General features: G+C 43.8%; 1 protein-coding gene across 2 annotated transcripts in view; it reads right to left on the reverse strand.

Annotated features, from left to right (window-relative positions):
• Window positions 1–220: 220 nt before the first annotated feature.
• The window catches only part of Mylip (myosin regulatory light chain interacting protein), a 22,097-nt gene continuing 3,114 nt past the window's right edge, over window positions 221–19,203 (reverse strand). Inside the window, exons 3-7 of one of the 2 annotated variants that reach the window (XM_004628340.2) lie at window positions 6,977–7,162; window positions 5,217–5,414; window positions 4,315–4,479; window positions 3,215–3,635; window positions 221–1,941 (exon numbers count right to left, since the gene is read on the reverse strand). In XM_004628340.2, the coding sequence (XP_004628397.1) occupies window positions 1,852–1,941; window positions 3,215–3,635; window positions 4,315–4,479; window positions 5,217–5,414; window positions 6,977–7,162 (1,060 nt within the window). In that variant the 3' untranslated portion in view covers window positions 221–1,851. The remainder of the gene's footprint in view (window positions 1,942–3,214; window positions 3,636–4,314; window positions 4,480–5,216; window positions 5,415–6,976; window positions 7,163–19,203) is intronic. The other variant, XM_023712118.1, reaches the window with a different exon arrangement.

Raw genomic sequence — 19,203 nt, forward strand, 5'->3', positions numbered from 1 at the left:
TGTGCCACATTACTTTGCAATCCTACAGCCCTAAAACATAGATGAAAGAGAAACTGAACTGGATGATGGTCTCAATTAGACCAAACACCATGAACATTTTCCCATTTTCCATGTAGGACCAAATTAGATACCAACCTTGATGTTACTGCTCCTATTTTTTAACTGAATAAAACCGGTTTCACTCACAATAACCGTGACAATACAAACTCCTGTGTTTGCTTTAAAGTCTTTATTATCCTGAATATAAAAGACAGAAGTCCTTTAGGATATAACAGAGTTCTTTATGTGGAAACATTATTTTTTTACAAGTGAAAAAATAAATACCTCTTGGAATAAAGGCTTATAGGCTAATATGTGCCATAAAAAAGTAGAGTTTTAAGATCTGACAAAATGTCTGTGCAAAGAAACAAATGCATAACACATTACTGCTACGTTAAGGCAATATGAAAAGGATACTCAGAAATCTCCGTAAAGTGACAGTGTAGGTTTCTAGCTTTAACTGAGCTAGTATTGCACCCGATGAGGTCATCCAGGTTTCCTGACGTCCTAGAAAACCCGCTAGTGGACCAGCTTTCAAAATGCCCAAGGAGGAGTGGAAACTATGTTTAAGGATACAGGAACAAAAGAACCAAAACCCCTCTGAAAGACACAGAGGGGGCAACTGAAAGATTTAAGCATTTACACACACACACACACACACACACACACACACACACAAAGAAACAAGAAAAACTCAAAATACACACAAAAAGAGGGAATCATACCTAGAAACCTGTTGTAAGGCTGCGCAAGGCTTGATCTTTCTGGCAACGTGGCTCCTACGTGGTGTTGGGCTTGAGGGCTCCGAGGAGTGAAGCCGGCCGTGGTGTGCATCTGCCCCTCCTCAGTAAGCTCGGCTTCCCTTCCCAAGGAAAATGCTCTCCCTTTTAAGTCTTAAAATAGTTCACAGACTCAATAAAGCCCAAGACATGCTTGTCTACTACTATGTTTAAGTTTTTTTTTTTTTTTTTTCATAATCAAAAAGCATGGGGCTTAGGAGAGGAAAAGGGAGAAGGAATAGGAAGCTTTCTTGTTGGATTTTAGCTGCTGTCTCCTAGCCAGACTGGTTCAAATCTGACTGACAACATTGCAGCCGACCTTTTAAAAGTCAGGTTTGGTTTTGTTTTGCTTTGCTTTTTGGATACAAGATCTTGCTAAATTGTCTAGGTTGGCCTTTAACCCTCCCTTCCTCTTGCCTCAGCCTCTCTAACGCTGGATACAGGCGAGTGCCACCACCACAGGACCCACTTTAAAATGTTTGTGGTCCCAGCATTCTTGAACAAGTTACAAAAACAGAAATGACATTATAATGACAACTATTTAAGAAAAAGTTTCCTATTAAAAATGTTCGGTGCTCCACAGCCATACAAAAAGAACCAAGTAAATTCCTAAAATTACTTCTTACAAAATCTGCTGCAGGTAGGAAGCTTACCTCGGGATACACTATGGAGACTTACAACACCATTTCCTAAAAAGTACCCACTTTTTGGCTATGTTACCACTTAACTGACAAATATTTTACCTGTTCCTTTATTTGATCATAAAAAAATCAAAGTCCAAGGAATGGGTCTGTGCCTCAGAGGGCTTCCTTGTCCCCCTCACTGGGCTTCTTGGGTCTATGCATGATAATTCTGCAGTGAAGAGAAGCTGTATTCCTGTTTTTCTTCTACTTTTTTTTTTCTTTGTATTTTAAATGTTGCATGGCAGGTGGGTGTTGGAAGTGAAATTATTTTCTCCACAAAATTATCATTCTTATAGTTTACAACAGTGCAGTTCATGGAAGCATGGAGTGTCCCACCGACGAGGGACAGATTAGATGACAGTCAGATTGAGAAGACTGGTGTGAGTTGGCAGATAGACATGCTGGACGTGTTCTACACGAGACCGGCAGACTGGGCATGACTGCAAGAGAGAAGCCAACAGGGCTGGTTAGTACAGCGTGGCAGGCCCCCGGTGGTGGTGTTCACCCTTGGTATCTACCGCACTGAGTTCTCCAAATAAGCTGTGATTACAGTGACTTCTAAGCTTTCAATTGGCAGAGAACTTTCCTACTAGGTTTGGCTGTTTAGACTTTACAAAGGCTTGGAAATATAGAGGAAAATGCGTACACAAAAGGAAATGGAGTGGGCTCTCCGTAAAGGCTCTCAACCAGACAAGGGAGTGTCACATGATTTCTTCAGAGTTCTACCTCAGTAGGCCATGGCCCTGTAAGAGTAATTCTGACATCTCAGGCCACCTTGCAGGAGACCTCTCAGAGATTGTGTGGCCTCAGCTCCGGTGGCTGATGGCAGAGCCCACACCGTGTGGCTGGAATGTGGCCCTGCTCTCACTAACAGCCAACAAGCCTGCTTTCCTGTGGCTCATGGAAGACTAATAAGGCACAAGGTCAGAATTCGCAGCCGAAAGAGATGAGCCTGAGCCTGTTCCCAGGGAAACTGCTCCCCCAGCGGGCGTGGGCTGCTCTCAGGAGGGGCACAGGTGTGTGCACAGGTGTGTGCACAGGTGTGTGCATGCTCCAGCTCTAAGAGCCGTTGTGAGACCAGCGGAGTCTGAAGGACCGGGTGACATTTAGTGTTACCATTCATTGTATATAAACCACAGGGATCGAGCAGATGCTTCTGAGAAATAAAACCAAGTGACAAAATTACTGGAGCAGAAAACATGAAAAAGAAAAAAAACCTGTTCTGTTGATTTTCTCTATTAAGATTAATTTAACTTGCTAATCAGTAGCAACCAATCCAAGAAGCCATCAGAGACATTTAGGAATAAAAAGAAATTAATCACAAGTAATCAAAGTAAATGACCCACCGTGGTAGCTGAGTTCCTTATAACCCCAAATCGAAGCATTGTTTCCCCAGCACGTTAGGCAAACACTAAGACCTTCCCCCAGGGGTCAGGAACAGGAGGCCAGATGGAGTGGCGGAAGCTGGCCTGGGCTCTGGCCCTGGGTTCAGCCACTGAGTAGAGTAGATGCACTACTTTAGGAATCTGGATCTCACTTCTAGAGCTTGAAAACACATCTCAGATTTGGGGTAGCTCTGCTGGGTGAACAATATGCAAGTTCAAAACTGTTTCCAAAGGGCCACCAACCCCAAAGCCACTCAGGCAGAGACGGGCACTCTGTGCACCACCCACCCTCGCATGCCCAGCCACTGCAGCCTGGAGGGGCCCTCACCTGCAGCTGCGCCGCGCAGCTCTCACAGCACACCGTGTGGCCACAGGGGCAGAAGGTTGAGTTGATCTCCTCCTCGCAGCACACCATGCACAGCATGGCCTCCTTCAGCTTGCGTAGCTTCTCCTGCAGCGCCCGGGTCTGCTGGCAGCTGAGGCCCTCGCAGCTTCTGCAGTTCATGCCGCTCCCGGAGGACTTGAGCGGAGAGCCGGGAGGGCTCTGGCCGTTCCTTGAGACGAGGTCCAGCACACCAGCATTGTACAGAGCCCTCCTCGCGTGGTCATACACCTCCTTGGATGTTCTTTTGATATCGAACACATACTTCTTGCCAAGGTTGATATTTTCATTCAGAAAGAGGGAAGCCAAGTGGCCCTTTAAGTCGCGACTGTACTGCATCATGACAGCGCTGGTCACCGTGTCACACCTGCAAGGAGAGTGCACACCTGCGTGAACACCAAAGGGCAGGGACTTCCAGGAAGCTGACTGAGGATGCTGCCCCAGCGGGGAGACGCGCGTCAGCACACTGCGCAGGCCACAGAAGTCCCTCCTGCTCTATGTGTATTAAACAGCTCAGCCTTCTCAAGGCTCTCCAAAGCCCCTGCAATGAAGCCGCATAAATACAGGGACAGAGACCATCTAGCTCCACCTCCGGGTTCAGAGCTGCAGGCCCAAACAGCTTGTGGAAGAAAATAAAGGAAATTCCTTTTTTGAAGACTTAGCTTTTATGTTAAAAATGTCTATAAATTTTCCATTCTGTGCCACAATCTGTGTGTCTATTTTAAAAGTGAAAAAGAATATAAGACTGCCTACCAATTAAATCTCTTGGCTTTAGTTTTCCAAATATTTGAATCCAATCACAACTTGGCTTCAAAGGGCTCTCTGGAATGAGGGACTGACAGTGTTAATAAAAACTCCTTCTGTAGGGAGTGAGGGCCTGGGCCTGTGTTCACAAGCCTACTCCATCACCACTGCAGAACAAAATGTACAGAAGCAGCCCATGTCTGGGATCCTATGCAGACCCGCTGACACCATGAGAGAAGAAGTCATAGAAACCTGCTTGTCACCACAAATCTTAACGAGTGCTGTGGCGCTAAGGTACGTGCCTGTAGAACGCGTGCGTTTCGGTGATGGCTCGGTAGAGCCCGCTGGCCGCCCGGGTGCTGATCATTTTAAACAATAGCACGATGCTGTTCCCCGACTCCTTGGTGACGGTCAAGTACACATTCTTTCCCGACTGGGTGGCCATCTGTACCACAGGGTAAGCTATCCTAAAAGACGGGAAGAGAAAGATAAGCCAGTCCAGGGGAGGCACTGCACGATGCCATTCCTTAGCAAAACTCTGCAGTACACCAGACCCTTAGCCCAGCTGTCCTACACAGATACTAAAAAATAGTTGTGAGGGCCAGCCAAATAGCTCAGCAGATTAAAGCACCCGCAAGCAGACACAGAGGCCGAGGATGCAATCCCTGGGCCTGCTATGCTGGCCCTGCCCCCGGGGCACACTGAAATGGCAATTGAGACTGGGCATGGTGGTGAGTGCCTGTAATCCCAGCTCTTGGGAGGCTGTAAACAGACAGGTCACTATGAGTCCGATCTAGTAGTGAGACCCTGAACACCCTGTAGATGTGTGTTCCCTAAAATACAGGGGGAAAAGAAAAGAAAGAAAGAAAAGAATACAGAAAGAAGAAGAAAAGCAGCTGTGTACATGCAGAGAAGCACGGGAGAGTCCACCTGCGCGTCTCAGTGTGGGAAGGTCAGAAGGAGACCTCTATGGCTGTGAACAACTTATTTGAAAAATCTGCCCCATTGATACACTTAGAAGTTAGCATTTGAGAAATAATTACATGGTTATTGAGGCCTGAGTAAAATTAAAATGAGCTCTAAAATGAAACACGGCATTCCTGCAAGACAACTGCCTACCGAACCCCTCTGCATTTTCTACTTTCTCTGTGACAGCTACAGCTCTACCTGTGGTCAGGGCTGAGAACACATAAACTTGGGTTACCTATTGATGGGGCTGAAGTCTTCTTTACAGATGGAGATTCCTTCAGGCCCAACCCCAATGAGCAGCTTCTGGCCCTCGCTGTCCCTCACGGCGTGCCACTCGATGCCGTAGTTCTCCATTGCCGACACGAGCTGCAGAACTTGGTACTCAGCCGAGGCCTGGCTGGTGCCCTCCAACTCCTTATGCTTTGCAACGATGCTGCGGGATGCCAAGCGATCGCAGAGTTACACACAGAGACTAACGGTGGGCCTTCAAGGTTTATCTGTGTAATGTTCACTAGTGATATATGGCAGTGCCACTTATGAATCACAAAAGCATACAGCTGTATATCACTAATGTCCCATTTATTTAGCAAACTTACTGTGAGATACTTCTAAGATACTCTTCAAGATCTTGATTATCAAATATTAAAAAGAGAACACTTTTGGGGATGCTGCCTAGTGATGAATTATGAAAAATCTCAAACACACACTCTGGAACTCTGCATCACATGTTTATGAATGGGCATGTAATACATCTCATTATAATCTAGCACTGTCAGTGAGTGAGTAGATCATCTGCAGCTGAAAGGAGGACAGGCCTTCCTAGCTCTACTGTGCTAGACGGACCCTCATGTGGCCCTTGGTGACCCCAGCTGCGGCTATCCATGTCTTGCGTAAGTTCCTCCCACTGTGTCTGGGCTGGATTAGTGACCTGATTTGAGTAACAGAATATATGGGACACATCACAGGACGTGACTCACTCCTGAGATTAAGCTTTGGCTTCCTTCTTAGTTTCTCACTTTGGTTCCGAGTTGGGCCACTCATCCCAGGGGAAGCTGGCTACCACACCAGGGAATGGGCCCAGGGCAAGAGGGCGGCCAACAGGCCCAGGGGTCTTCCGGCACAGGGGTCCCTCCCCCAGCTGAGCTGCAGATGAGACTGAAGTCTAGCAGCTGACAGCAGCCTCCAGGGAGATCCTGAGAGGAAACCCATGGAGCTGGGGCCTTCCCACAACAGTCTCAGCTATAAGAAGAGGTTTGGTATTGTCAGATAACAAGTTTGGGGGAACCTGTTATATAGGAAGAGATAATTAACATGGCTATATTAGGATTCTTAATTCAATTCTTCCTGGGATGAAGAAAACACCAAAATACATTTTATTGTAAGACTTTTTATTTTAGGCACATGCTTCTTTTCTGTTTTGGTACCAGGGATGGAACTCAGGATCTTGAACTTGCCAGGCTGGCATTTATGCCACTGAACTACGTCCCTGGCCCAACACATGAATTTTTAAAAGATTAGAGATTTAAGAAACTCTTGTTTATCATTTCATATAAAGGCAGTTATTTGTACGGTCTATGTTTATTTTTTATTGTTATTATTTTTATGTATTTGATACAGGGGCTCACTATGCAGCTTGGACTTACAGAGATCGTCCTGTTTTCAGCCTCCCCAGCCCTGGGATTATAGGCTTGCACCACCACTCCCAGTTTCAGCGGCCCAGGGGGCTGGCACAGCATGTGGTGCTGGGGATCAAACCCCGGTCCTTGTGCTCGCCTAAGCAGGAGCTTAGACTGCTATCTCACTGGCCCTGTATAGTCTATGTTTATATATGTCTCAAAGGGTAATAAATCTTTTGAAAATAACTGGTTAAGTTGGGTCATGACTCAGCCTTGATTGCAAGGATGGTCCCTAGGTCCCAGAGGCTTGTTTTCCCTGGAGGTTCCTGTTGTGTCGACCGCTCCGCACACATGCTGGCTAGCTGCTCAGCAGCCTCACCTGTTCAAGGCAGCGCTAGAGAGCTCCTTCGCACACAGCTCCTCATAGTTGTACTTGGCCGTGTTCTGATTGTAGTCCCCGAACTTGGTCTGGGCCAGGAGGGCGCTGAGCTCCACTGCCTGCTCTGGGGAACACTGCAGGTGGCCTGCCAGGAGGGACTCCTTGATGTGCAGGAAGAAAATGTGCCTGCAAGGAAGGCAACAAGGAGGTTGGGCTCGGGGATGCGGGAGTCCCAGACCCCACCTGGCGGGCTGGGGAAGCTCAGTGGTGAAGCTTGCCACCGCGTACAAGGCCCTAGGCTCAACTGCAGCATGGAAGGAGCGATCTGCTTGGCGCTTTCACAATCAAGTACTTTCCTTTTAAGTAAGGAAAAGCGAGCAATTCTAAAAGTCTCGCTGAATGCGCTTGCCATCACAGAGCCCTTTTCATCAGGAGCACTCAGGTAGAACACGCCTAAGGACTAGGTTTCACTGTAATAAAGATTACAACCAAAACACATCTATAGAAAATAAGTGCGGTAGCAGTCGGGTCACAAGATATCAAATAATTATACATAAGATTTTGTGTTATGTTCTAAAACAAATTTCCTTAATCAGAAAAACTTTTTCTAAATACTTTTTAAAAAATCTTTCATTTATTTATGTTTTTGGTACAGGGTCTCACTATGCAGCTTGGACTCATAGTGCTCTCCCTGTCTCAGCCTCTCCAGGGCCGGGATTACAGGTGTGCACCACCACACCCGGTTTCAGTGGCCTGAAAGGTGTGCCTGGGGTTCTGGGGTGGCCCAGCATGCAGCACTGGAGACTGAACTCTTGCGCTTGTCATGCTCAGAGCGCTGAGCGATTTCCCCAGCCCAGAAAAACTCTCTTGGGTAGATTCTGATAAAATCTTGAAAGCGCTCTTCCCGTTGGTCAGCGTCGCCTCAGGCCACCTTGCAGCTCTCAACTGTCTGAGTTACCATGTTCTCAAGGCGTTGGCTCTCCTGTGGACCCCGCCAGCGCCCTTCCAAGTAGCTTACTTCCAGCACAAATGGACCATTTCTCTTCTGGGATAAGGATGCATGACCGTAGCACGACACCCGGGCTTCTGCACCACCTGGCTCCAGAGCTGTAGCCACGACCTCCAGCCACCCTGCTCCAGGGAAGGCATTAGGCCTCCCCTTGGAAAAGCTGGTCCTGCCATTCCCTTTGTCCTGATGACCATTCTTCCTGTCCTCTCACTTGGATACCATTTGGTCTATGTCACATGCAAGCCACCCACTTCTCTACTGTGGTATTTGATGTGTTAAACTGCAAGTATGGTTTAGTTAATTGCTAAAGTGGCTCTAATATCAGAGCGCTCCATAAATATATGTAAAACTGCATAGATCTGTAACTAAGCATTTCACTGGGGATGTAATCTAGGGCCTTTGTACTGAGCTATAGCCCCATCTCTTTAATTTTTTGAGACAGGCTCTCACTACGTCACTAAGAAGCTGAGGCTGGGCTCAAACATGCAATCCTCCTTCCTCTCTGCCTTCCAAAGTTCTCAGATTTCAGGCATGATCCTTTTACAGTCCAATCTTAGTTTTGTTCTGTTTGAGACTGTCCTAACTGTATATGATACTATATTTTACATTCACTAAAGGGCAAGTCACACTCAGAGTCTCCCAGGGAAATTCAGGTATCATCCAGACTGCTGAAAATTCTAAAAAGAATATTTAAGACACAAAGCAAGGGTGGTCTATGTGGTAAAACTTGCTTCTGGGAAATGTGGAGCTTAAACCTTCCTTTGATGACCCTAGTAGCCTCTTAAAGGTGTTTAAATGTCACAACACTCCTATTAATAAGTGAAGCATAGCCACTGGGAATTCTCTGAACACTGTGAATTCAGTTCCCCACTTCTACCAAGTACTATGCCCTTACTCCAGTCCGGACACTGTGCTTACCGAAACCCCATACTGGGTCTGCCAGGCCAGGATGTGGGGAATCACAGGAGAAATGCAGGAAAGGGGGGTAGGAGAAAGTAAGGCAGTAACTACAATGGCAGGCCGCATAGAGTCCCAAAAGAAGAGGGTGACAAGAGATATTCATCTTTGTGCACCAAGAAATACTCAAATTCAATCTGTTTTGCCTTCAATAATGACACCAAAGAAGTATTCAAAACTAGCAAACTCTAACAAATACCAGTTTTCTCCTTATTCAAAGCACCTATAAAGAAATCACAGTAAGAATGCACGATACCAATAGAAGAGGATAAACATGGTTTTTATTAACCTAAACATCTGTTAGTCTTTAAAATGTTTCTGACATACCACTAAACTGAAAAGGGCTCCCCTGCTGGGGCAAAGAAATCACCACAAATATAACTGGCTTGAAAATAAATATCTTCGGGCACAGGGCCAGCATTCTCAGAAAACCCCGGTGTCACAGAGCGGCCTCAACCCTCAAAGGACATTGTAGATGGCCACTTGGCAATATTCCTCTTGCTGGCCATCTATAAAACCGCTCTGAGGGCAGAAGCATCCCTGACTGTTTCAGGAATCTAAAATCTCAATCTATGCTAAGATCTTAATCTGCATTTGAATTTACATTGAAGAAGTAATCATATGCCAAAAGAGTCTTAAGATTATCATCATTTTTCAACTTAATTACTGCTTATGTAAAGGTTTCTTTTAACTTGTTTTCTTGGAATGAAGTCAGAAACTATTTTCTGTTACATTAAATAGTAAGCGCAGCCTGCAAAAGAAGAGTTTCAAAATCGATTCAAATTTTTCCAAACTCCTCATGCCTTCTTCTGGAGATAGCTGCCAAAATCCAAGGCAAGGAAGCAAGGACCTATATACACAGGTGGGCAGCAGCCAGAGGGTAATGCTGATCCTGCATGTGGGTCAGAGTGGGAAAGTACAGCGTGGGAGTGGGGGTGGGACTGGGGAGGGGGTGGGGCTGGGGCTGGGGTGGAGGAGCTCTTTCCTGCAGGCTGGGTAGCACTGGCAACTACACCTGCTGCTGATGTGGACTTTACGACAGGCCTGTCCTGCTGTAAGGCCATTTTGGTTTCAAATCAATGAAGACTTGTCCCACCTTGCCTCTGGGCCCAACCCCACAATGGAACTGTGGGGTGGTAGTCCGGTTATCACTCAAAGTTCCTCTTCACGTGGAACTCACAGCCTTCTGGAGCGAAGGTCCACATCCCACCAACTCGCTCTCTCTTTCTTTCTTTTTTGGGGGCGTAACCGGGGATTGAACTCAGGACCTTAAGTTTGCCAGGCAAGTGCTTATTCTACTGAGCTATTTCCCCGGCCCCTCTTTTTTGTTTTTGTTTTTGTTTTTGTTTTTTTGGATCACTTGGCATATTTATTTTTCTGATATTTATAATTTTTATTTATTTTTAAAATTAATTCTGAGAAACAAATAGCAATGAGACAGTTTCAAAACCGATTAGTAGGACAGTTTCAACAATACATTGCACCTTGGTCTTAACCATCCAGTAGAAAAGTATGAAGATGAAATATAGGAAATAAAGCCATGCTGTTATGTTGAGCTGTGGGGGACTCAGGTCAATAATTTCTGACATTGCCAGTTAAACAGAAAACCCAATGCTATTATGGGCTACTGGACTCTTTTAGAATATTTTGCTGAGTTTACACACCTATAATATTCAATAACGGAACTTAGAAAAATGGGGTATACCTATGAATGTCCATTTTGTATCTGTGTATTCAAAGTGGTTGGGATAGATATATAGTTGCATTCTCTTAATGAATAGAATGATTTGTTCTAATGGTGTTTGTAAATAGGATCACAAGTCTGCATCTTGTACAGCAATTAACCACTAAGAAAAATATATGCAGTGTATTATTTGTTGAAACTGTACTTCCGATTTGATTTGAAACTGTCTCATTGCTATCTGTTTATCAATAAAACTTTGAAAAAAAACAATACATTGCATATTATTGTTTTTGTAGTGGTTATTCATAGTATTATAAGATGCAGACATGATATCCTGTCCAAACACTATTAGTACAAAGCTTTCTTCTCATTGAATTAAGAGAAAGTAGCTGTATATCTATCTTAACTGTTTTCTATATACAGATACAAAATGGTCTTTCATTTGTGTTATCTTTTTTGGTTTAGTTTTGTCAGAGATGGGTATTTCCTTGTCATTTAAGTATGGTAGGTGTGTGAATTCAGCAAAATAATCCAATATAGTCCAGTATTCCATAATAGTAGTGGATTATCTGTAGGACTGGCAATGTCAGAAATTGTTGACATGAGCCTTTTACAGCTCAGCATTTTACTATGGCTTTACTATTTATACCTTGCTTTTATCCTTTTCTGCTGGATGCTTAAGACCAATCTTTTTTTATCAGTCATGTATTTTTATTTTTAATTTTAATTAATTTATTTATTTTAATTAAGGCTTTGTTTTCCAGAGGAGCAGCACAAGGCAACCGTAGCAGTCAAGGACACAACTGTGACGTCTGATTGGTAGACCTTAGTGTGCTCTTTCCATGAGGGAAGATGACAGAGCCTGAGACACATGTGCGACATGGGGGGCACGAGACTGATCAGAGGTGCTGAGGCAAGTATTTGCTTCTATGAACCCCCCATAACCATCTGACCTATAACTGTATGTCTGGCTCCTGGATTTTACCTTTTCCTTTTTTTGTGAAGCGGGTGAAAAGTTACTAGACCATCAAAACGAGCAGATAGAGTCAAGGAGTCATGCCTGCAGTAATTTTTTTTTTTTTTTTTAACTAAAGAGCAAAAGTAGCTAATAATATAACTCAATATAGGCTACATCTAAGAATCACAAAGGAAAAAAACCCTTTGGGAAAAATCTGTTTTCTTTGCCTTAAGCAAATATCCGTGAATATATTGTATGTATACATGCTCAAACTGCCACTTTCAGAACAGTCTTGGGCCTATACTTTGGAATTCATTACGTTTTATTCAGTTACTAAGAAAATGGGGAACATATGGACCACATTTAGGGGCCCCAGGTGAAACACTGTAGCTACCTTGTGCCCCGGATTTACGGGAATAAGTGAATTCCCACCTACTGTAGCACTGTGGATGCTTTTAAGGACAGGCCAAATATTTATTTTAGAAAAGAACACATACTCTAAATATATTTTTGTTTTGAAATATTTCACGTTTCTGTGTTTTAAAATGAATGCCTTCATAGTGTTAGGAATGAAATTAAACCACTCCAGAGTCTGTAATCAGCGAGCTCTCCTCTGGGCCTCAGTCCACCCCCCACGCAATCATCCAGCGCCCACGCACACCTTCCTGCGAAGCCACCCGAGGTGCTGGGCTGCTCACTGTGGCAGTCACTTTCCATCACCACCCTCCAGTAGCCTTACCAGTTAAAGGAGCTTTTCAGGACAAATGGAAAGCATACCTGCATGCACAATCACACTTAAAGTTTAAGTAATTAAGCTAAAACATTTTTAGAAGGGCTAAGTACTAGTTTTCAAAAACTCTCCTGACTCCTTTCCCCAAAAGCATGCCAAGCCTGGCTGTGGGGAGTGAGGTCTGTCCTGTCCCTTCCTGCAATCAGACCCCAGCTGCAATCCCCCCTCCCATGCCTCCATCAAGTGAGTCACTCAACAACATTGGTTTACTTTAACCAAAACTCCAACTGCCAAGTTATATTTTAAAACCATCAAATCAAAACAGAATTGCTTCGAGGTTTTTTTTGTTTCATATTTTAAAATTCTAGTAAAACAAATCAGTTCAAGATGGCCTACATGTAAACGCTGAAACTGTAACGCTTTACACACTACATGTAAAAGTATCTTCAAGACTAGGGAATAGCAAAGGTTTCTCAGGAGAGAGTCAGCAAAAATCACAAAAGAAAATACTGGGTAAAATGGATTCCCAGGATGCAGTCAACAAAAATCACAAAAGGAAAAAGCATGGATGAATTAGGCTTCACCAAAATTAAATACTCCTGCTCACCAAAAGGCACCACAAAATAGACAAGGCACAGTAGGAAATACATTTACAGAACTTGTATCATACAAATACTGGTATCTAGGATACATGAAGAATTGGTTCAAAATAAAGGCAAATAATAAAAAGATATAACTGACTTGAAAGATACCTCACAAAAGACTTATGAAAGGCCAATAAGCACACACAAAAAAAGATTAACATTATGAGTTACTAGAGAAATGCAAATTAAACCCAACATTGTAGCACTATATACCTACCCTGAAGGCTAGCAGGGATTTGGAGGAATGGGACTCTCTTGCTTCTCCATGAGAGAACAGACCAGTACAACGGCTTTGTAAAAGGTCTGGCAATTATAAAATAAACAATTGCCTGCTTTATGACCCACCTACTTTATTCCTGACTATTTACTCAAGGAAAAGAAAAACATACGAGTGTACAAAGGAAAAAACAGACTTACATGTTCATGATGGCTTTATTCAGGGGAAACAGGTGCTTGTTAAAAAGAATAGGGATTAACAAATGGAGGTATATTCCTACAATGGATACTACCCAGCAATAAAGAACTAAACCACCGGACACAAGACAGTATGAATGGATACCAAAACAATGAATGATGCACAAAACAAGGCAGACACGAGCACTTACTGCTTGATTTCACATGTACAAAGTTGATCAGGCATAACAAAGCTATGGCCGAAAACACATTATGTAAGGGCCAAGGAGTGGTGAAGAAGGGTGGATAATAGCTACACCCGGGTCCAGGAACTTTCTGGGGTGATAACATCTACATCTTGATAGAGATCTTACTTAAACAAGCACATTCATTTCTCAAAACTCATTAAGTGATGTAATTAGGATTTATGTGTTTCACTGTATGTAAATTTTGCATCGGAAGGAACATGAATTGTATGTAAACATTGAGTTCTAATTAAAAATATATTAACTCTTTAAGAGGAAGTGTACTTATACATAATATATTTTGAAATGCATCAAAAAGGTAAGGTTGGGGCTGGGGTGATAGCTCAGTGGTCTAAGCACCTACCTGGCAGGTGCAAGGATCCAAGTTCGATCCCTGGTATCACATGCCATGCTGGCTCTGGAACCCTGCACAGTACTGGCTCCAAAACTGGGCATGGTGGTGCATGCTTATAACCCCAGCGCTGGGGAAGCTGAGTCAAGAGGAACGCTATGAGAGCGAGCTGCGTAGTGAAACCCTATACCAAATAAATAAGTAAATAAATAAAATTGGGGGGGGGTCGTCGGCCAGATAGCTCAGTGGATTAAAGCACCTGCTTAGGCAGATGCAGGACCAGGGTTCAATCCTTGGCATAGAGCGCTGGACCCACCCATGGGGCACACTGAGACAGCGTCTGAGACTGAGCATGGTGGCATGTGCCTGTAATCCCAGCGCTTGGGAGGCTGAAAACAGGAGGATCACTATGAGTCAATCTGTGTAGTGAGATCCTGTAGACCCTGTACTAAATACATGAAATAATAAAGAAATACAACAAGATAATTTTTTAGGGGCCAGGGAGATGGCTCAGTAGAATAAGCGCTTGCCTGGCAAGCACAAGGGCTTGAGTTCAATCCCTGGTTCCGCAAAAAAATTAAAAAAAAATAATAATTTTTTTAAAGAAGCTAAGACTGAAGGATGAGTAAAGGAACCAATCAATGGAAAAATATGTAATGAAGCAGTCTTAATAAATTTAATAGTAAAATCATGTAGGGCTACATGGGTGTTCACTATAAAAAATTTCAACTTTTCTGTCTGTATGGAAATTTTTATCAGAGATTAAGAAAAATATTAGTGAGGTCAAGGTTCAGAATTTGAACAAATAGCTTCTATATAAATGGAGCTATCAAATGTTCTTAATGGAGGTGTTTCAGTGGAAAAACCTGCCACAAGCAGGTAATTACCAAGTCTAAACTCTTCTCAGGCTCAGGGAGATCTTTCTCAAAGCCCCAACACACACACACACACACACACACACACACACACACACACACACACGGGAGACACACTGATAAGTGTGCTCCGCCTCATACCCTGAAGCGGCTGAAAGATACAGAGGGGCTGATTAGGGGAGCTCCAAGGTCAGGAGTGATTACAATCTACTCCAAGACACTGCCTGTGAAGCAGGGAGTCTGCCAAAACTTCTTCCAAAAATATGCTTACTTGCCTCAGGAGGTGCCTGTCTAGGCAAACACCTTGTGCAGACAATCTTGCAACCCACAGTCTTATCTACTTCTCAACAGATTAGTCAGGAGTGCTCCTGGGCATCGATTCCACAAGGCACAGCCTGTTCAGCAGTTTTTCGACCTACAGCAAACATCTGCGGAGCTGCCTTCCATCGTGAGGCACCTGTCAGGTCCTGTTGCTGGGACCACGCTGCAGCGGGACACGAGAGGGAAAAGACACGTCGCGGCCCTGCTTGGCGAGGGTCATCATGTCTAAGTAGGAGCCTTGTGCCTTCTAGATCAATGGGTTTTGTTTACAATGCCATTTAAAAAATGTTCCCTACTTCATGAAAATACGTAAATATCAGAAACTGAAAGCACCTGAAAATGCCTAGCTGGCAGCTCCTCTACTAAAACTGATGCCACACAATGACACACAAACATCCTGCGGTCCCAGCAGAAAGAAAAGTAGGTACACTAGAGTTCGCAAAGTCAACTCAGACTTTCTTTATAAATAGTCCACATGCCAAAGTTTCCACCTTACTTTCCTAGGGCCTGATTTGTGTTTCCACATGCAGAAAACAAAAAACATACAAAGTGAGATTCTACTCTTAGGTACACGGTTGGAATGAAGAACATAAATGACATGTTTATAATAGATCCATACTAGTATAACACCACTGACTAGAACTTACCTAGTCCAGATCATACCAAGGTACATTGTGAGGTTAACCTTTGCCGCCACTGACAAAGTTAAGACTTCTGAAAATCATTTACACAATTTGATTCCACACTTAATTGGCTTAACACTACTATATCAGGCACGCTTAGGGGCCCCATGAGGGATTTGTAACAATCCATCCTGCCTGCGTTTCCAGACATCTGTGCAATTTTGTTGTAGGAAAACTGAGTAGATAAGGATGTAGACTACAGAGTGGCTGAAATTAGGTAAAGTGAGGAGGCAGGTACGGTTTAACACCTCAGTGGCCGGCCACTCCTCCCCACTCCTCCTTTGCTGCTCTTGCTGCCTTCCGCCACCCAAATGGCTGCACTCTGTCATGTGTCAACTGTACCTTGCAGCCAGCTGAGTATGGACTGAAAATAGTGCAAACTGTGAGCTACATAAACCTTTCCTTCTTTAAAGCAAAGCAAACACCCAGCAGACTGAGGCAGGAGAATCACAGAAACCCAGCTGAGCAACACAAGGTGACACGGTGTTCTCAAACAAGCAAACAAACAAACAAAGCAGAGGAAAAAAAAAAAAAAAAAAAAAAAAACCAAAACCCCTAAATAATGCGCAGAGCAAGTGGGGAGTGGCGGCTGGTGCACACCCGTAATCCCAGCACCTGGGAGGCTGAAGCAAGAGGACCACTGTGAGACTGTGAGATTAATGTCAGCCTGGACACACAGAGATGCCCTGTCTCAAGAAGAAGCACACGAATGAATGCCACACACAGGACAAGTTCTAAGCAGAAAATAAGCACCAAAACCTTTTCACAGATTTCTTTTAGATACTTTTAACTATTCTCGGCTTTGCAGTTTATAGAAGCAGACTAAAAAAAAAAAAAAAAAAATGCCAATATCTATAAGAAAATGTGTATCAGTTTATGTTATTTTTATTTCTAACTTTTTAATTGATTGATAAAACAAATCTTGATGCAGGAGGCACCCATGCCAGACTCCAGGGATACAATGTTGATCAATTTTAATGGAGTTGAGATGAGAGTGAGTGACAATAAACATCTGTCACATAAGTAAATGTCGTGCTACCACCTCATTAATACTACAAAGGGAAAGGCACACAGTGTCTTGGGGGAGCTTGGTCTCCCTGGCAGGGCTGGGGTTTTTCTAGAGTCAGGACTAAGCAGAGCTCAGAAAGGCAGATGGGCAGGAAGAAGAGTGGGAGGGGTTGACAGGGCTGGGCAAACCTGTCATTGTTCCTTTCCCAGAAATCCTGATGAAATGTGACATCCAGGACTAAGCACTTTGCCGAGCACTGACTTCAGGACTCCGTGAGTCTTTATATTGTGGTTGTGCCGGGAAAGGGCTTGCAGGTACTGGCAGTCCTTGACTAAGCAAGATCGTCTCCGGCAAGGACCACAGGGCACTGGCAAATGGTGGCCAAGTCGGGAATACAGACCTTGCTGGGCGTGGAGGGTGCCGCTACCACCGTGCGAATGGAGCCTATGCTTTTCTAATCTCTGGTTTTGAAAATGTTCACAAAATTCCATCTAAGTGGCTGTGAATAACTGAAAACTTTTGACAGGCAAGAATTTTCAAGATAATTTCAGATCTACTTTCAGAATATGTGAATCTGTCTCACATTTTGTTTCAATCCACAGTAAGGCAAAGATGTGCTACAAGTACCTGCTGTCCCCTTCCCTGAACCATGCCAGTCCATCTGAGAAAGACTCGCCTTTTACTTCCCAGGCCCAGACTCAAGAGCAAACCCAATTCTCCAGGTAGGAGACCTAAATCCAAGACCAGGCCAAATCAGAGAGCAGATGAATCTTGATAGGTTTTAACGGTGTCGGTGTCGCAGCAGAGAAACACGCAGGAGGAAAGGGGAAAGGGGCTTTATTATAAAGGAAAAGGGACTTCATTATCTTAGAGGACACGGAGAGAATGTGGGAAGATAAGGAATTCTCTGGATTGGAACGAAAGGAGGCTGAGGCTTTTATGGCCTTTGCCAGGGATGGGGCTTGAGGGGGAAGTTTAGATATACCTGGGGAGCTGACTGGGGCCTTCCCTGAGGTGGAGAGAAAGGTGAAAGGAAACTGCACCCTGGGCTGAGTTGGAGAAGAAGAGGGGAGGTGGTCTCTGGGAAGATGAGCTGTTGTTTTAAGGGCTTCAGCCATATTAGATGACCACCATAATAATTCAGCAATTCTTACTAGGGCCAGAACCTATCAAATCCTGTCTTCCAATCTAAGTCAAATCCCAAAATGGTTCCTGTCTTCAGGGAAATATATTTAGGCAAACAATACAGAGACAAAGCAAAGCAAGGATAAAATTAAAAAGCTACTGCTAGGTGGCGTTTCGGGATGATCTCTTTCAGGTTTGCTCACTGGGCTGGTTTCAGGCTCAGAAGCTGAACGCTGGCCCTCAGGGGCAGAGGCAGACCATGAGCAAGGGCACCTACCTGCTCAGGGTTCCAGTGACAGGTACGCCTCTGGCCCATCCTCTCAATGGCCTCCCAGTGTGATGTGAACCACTATGTGAACTGCCTCCGAGCAGGCCAGCTATTCAGCGAGCAGGCCACCTGACTGTCCACAGAGGAGAATCCTGCCTGGATAGTTCAGTACCATTTAATAACCTACCCTGCTGCTTTCAAGTAGAACTGCACTCCCATTAGTTGACTTGGTAACAACTCACCTCTTACAACTTGGCTGTGAAAGCTGTATTTACCCACTACATAAACAGATCCAGGGCGCATTCACAGCATTTGATGTAAAGGTTTTAGAACAAGTCCTGGAACACCAACAAGGTTTACTCTGCTAACATAACATTAAGAAAAAAACCCAAGTGTTTTTGTTGTATCATGTCATGCATATAAAAACAACACTAATTGTAAACTAGACTTAGTATAACTTCTGATGTCCTAATTAAAAGGTACAAATACTAATTACATATCACTTTATCAAGTTAGTAAAGCAGAATGCTATATAAACTTTAGTTTTATATTTCAGTTGCTCCCACAAGAAAACAAGTAAAATTCAATATACTATTAAAAGCAAGTCAAAAGTTTAGGTACAACAATATGTTTTCAAAAGTGAATTAAAATCAATTAAAATTACCTAGTTGACATAGAAAAGTACATTCTTTACATGTCATTAGCTATAAATCTCAGAAGCCAAAATCAACCAAGTCAATAAAGGAAAAAAATCAAGACAGGAATTTGATTCAAGTTCTAATTCATAAAATGTCTCTCTCACACCTGAATATAAAAAATTTGATAGTAGTTACTGACCCAATTATAAGAAAGCACATGTGGAAATTATCTCATGGTCAATTATAGAGTTTAGGGGCCGGGGAGATGGCTCAGTAGAATAAGCGCTTTCCTGGCAAGCTCAAGGGCCTGAGTTCAATCCCCAGTTTTGGAAAAAA

Source organism: Octodon degus, unplaced genomic scaffold (assembly GCF_000260255.1).
Source record: "Octodon degus isolate 3935 unplaced genomic scaffold, OctDeg1.0 scaffold00023, whole genome shotgun sequence".
In the NCBI taxonomy this organism is placed as follows: Eukaryota; Metazoa; Chordata; class Mammalia; order Rodentia; family Octodontidae; genus Octodon; species Octodon degus.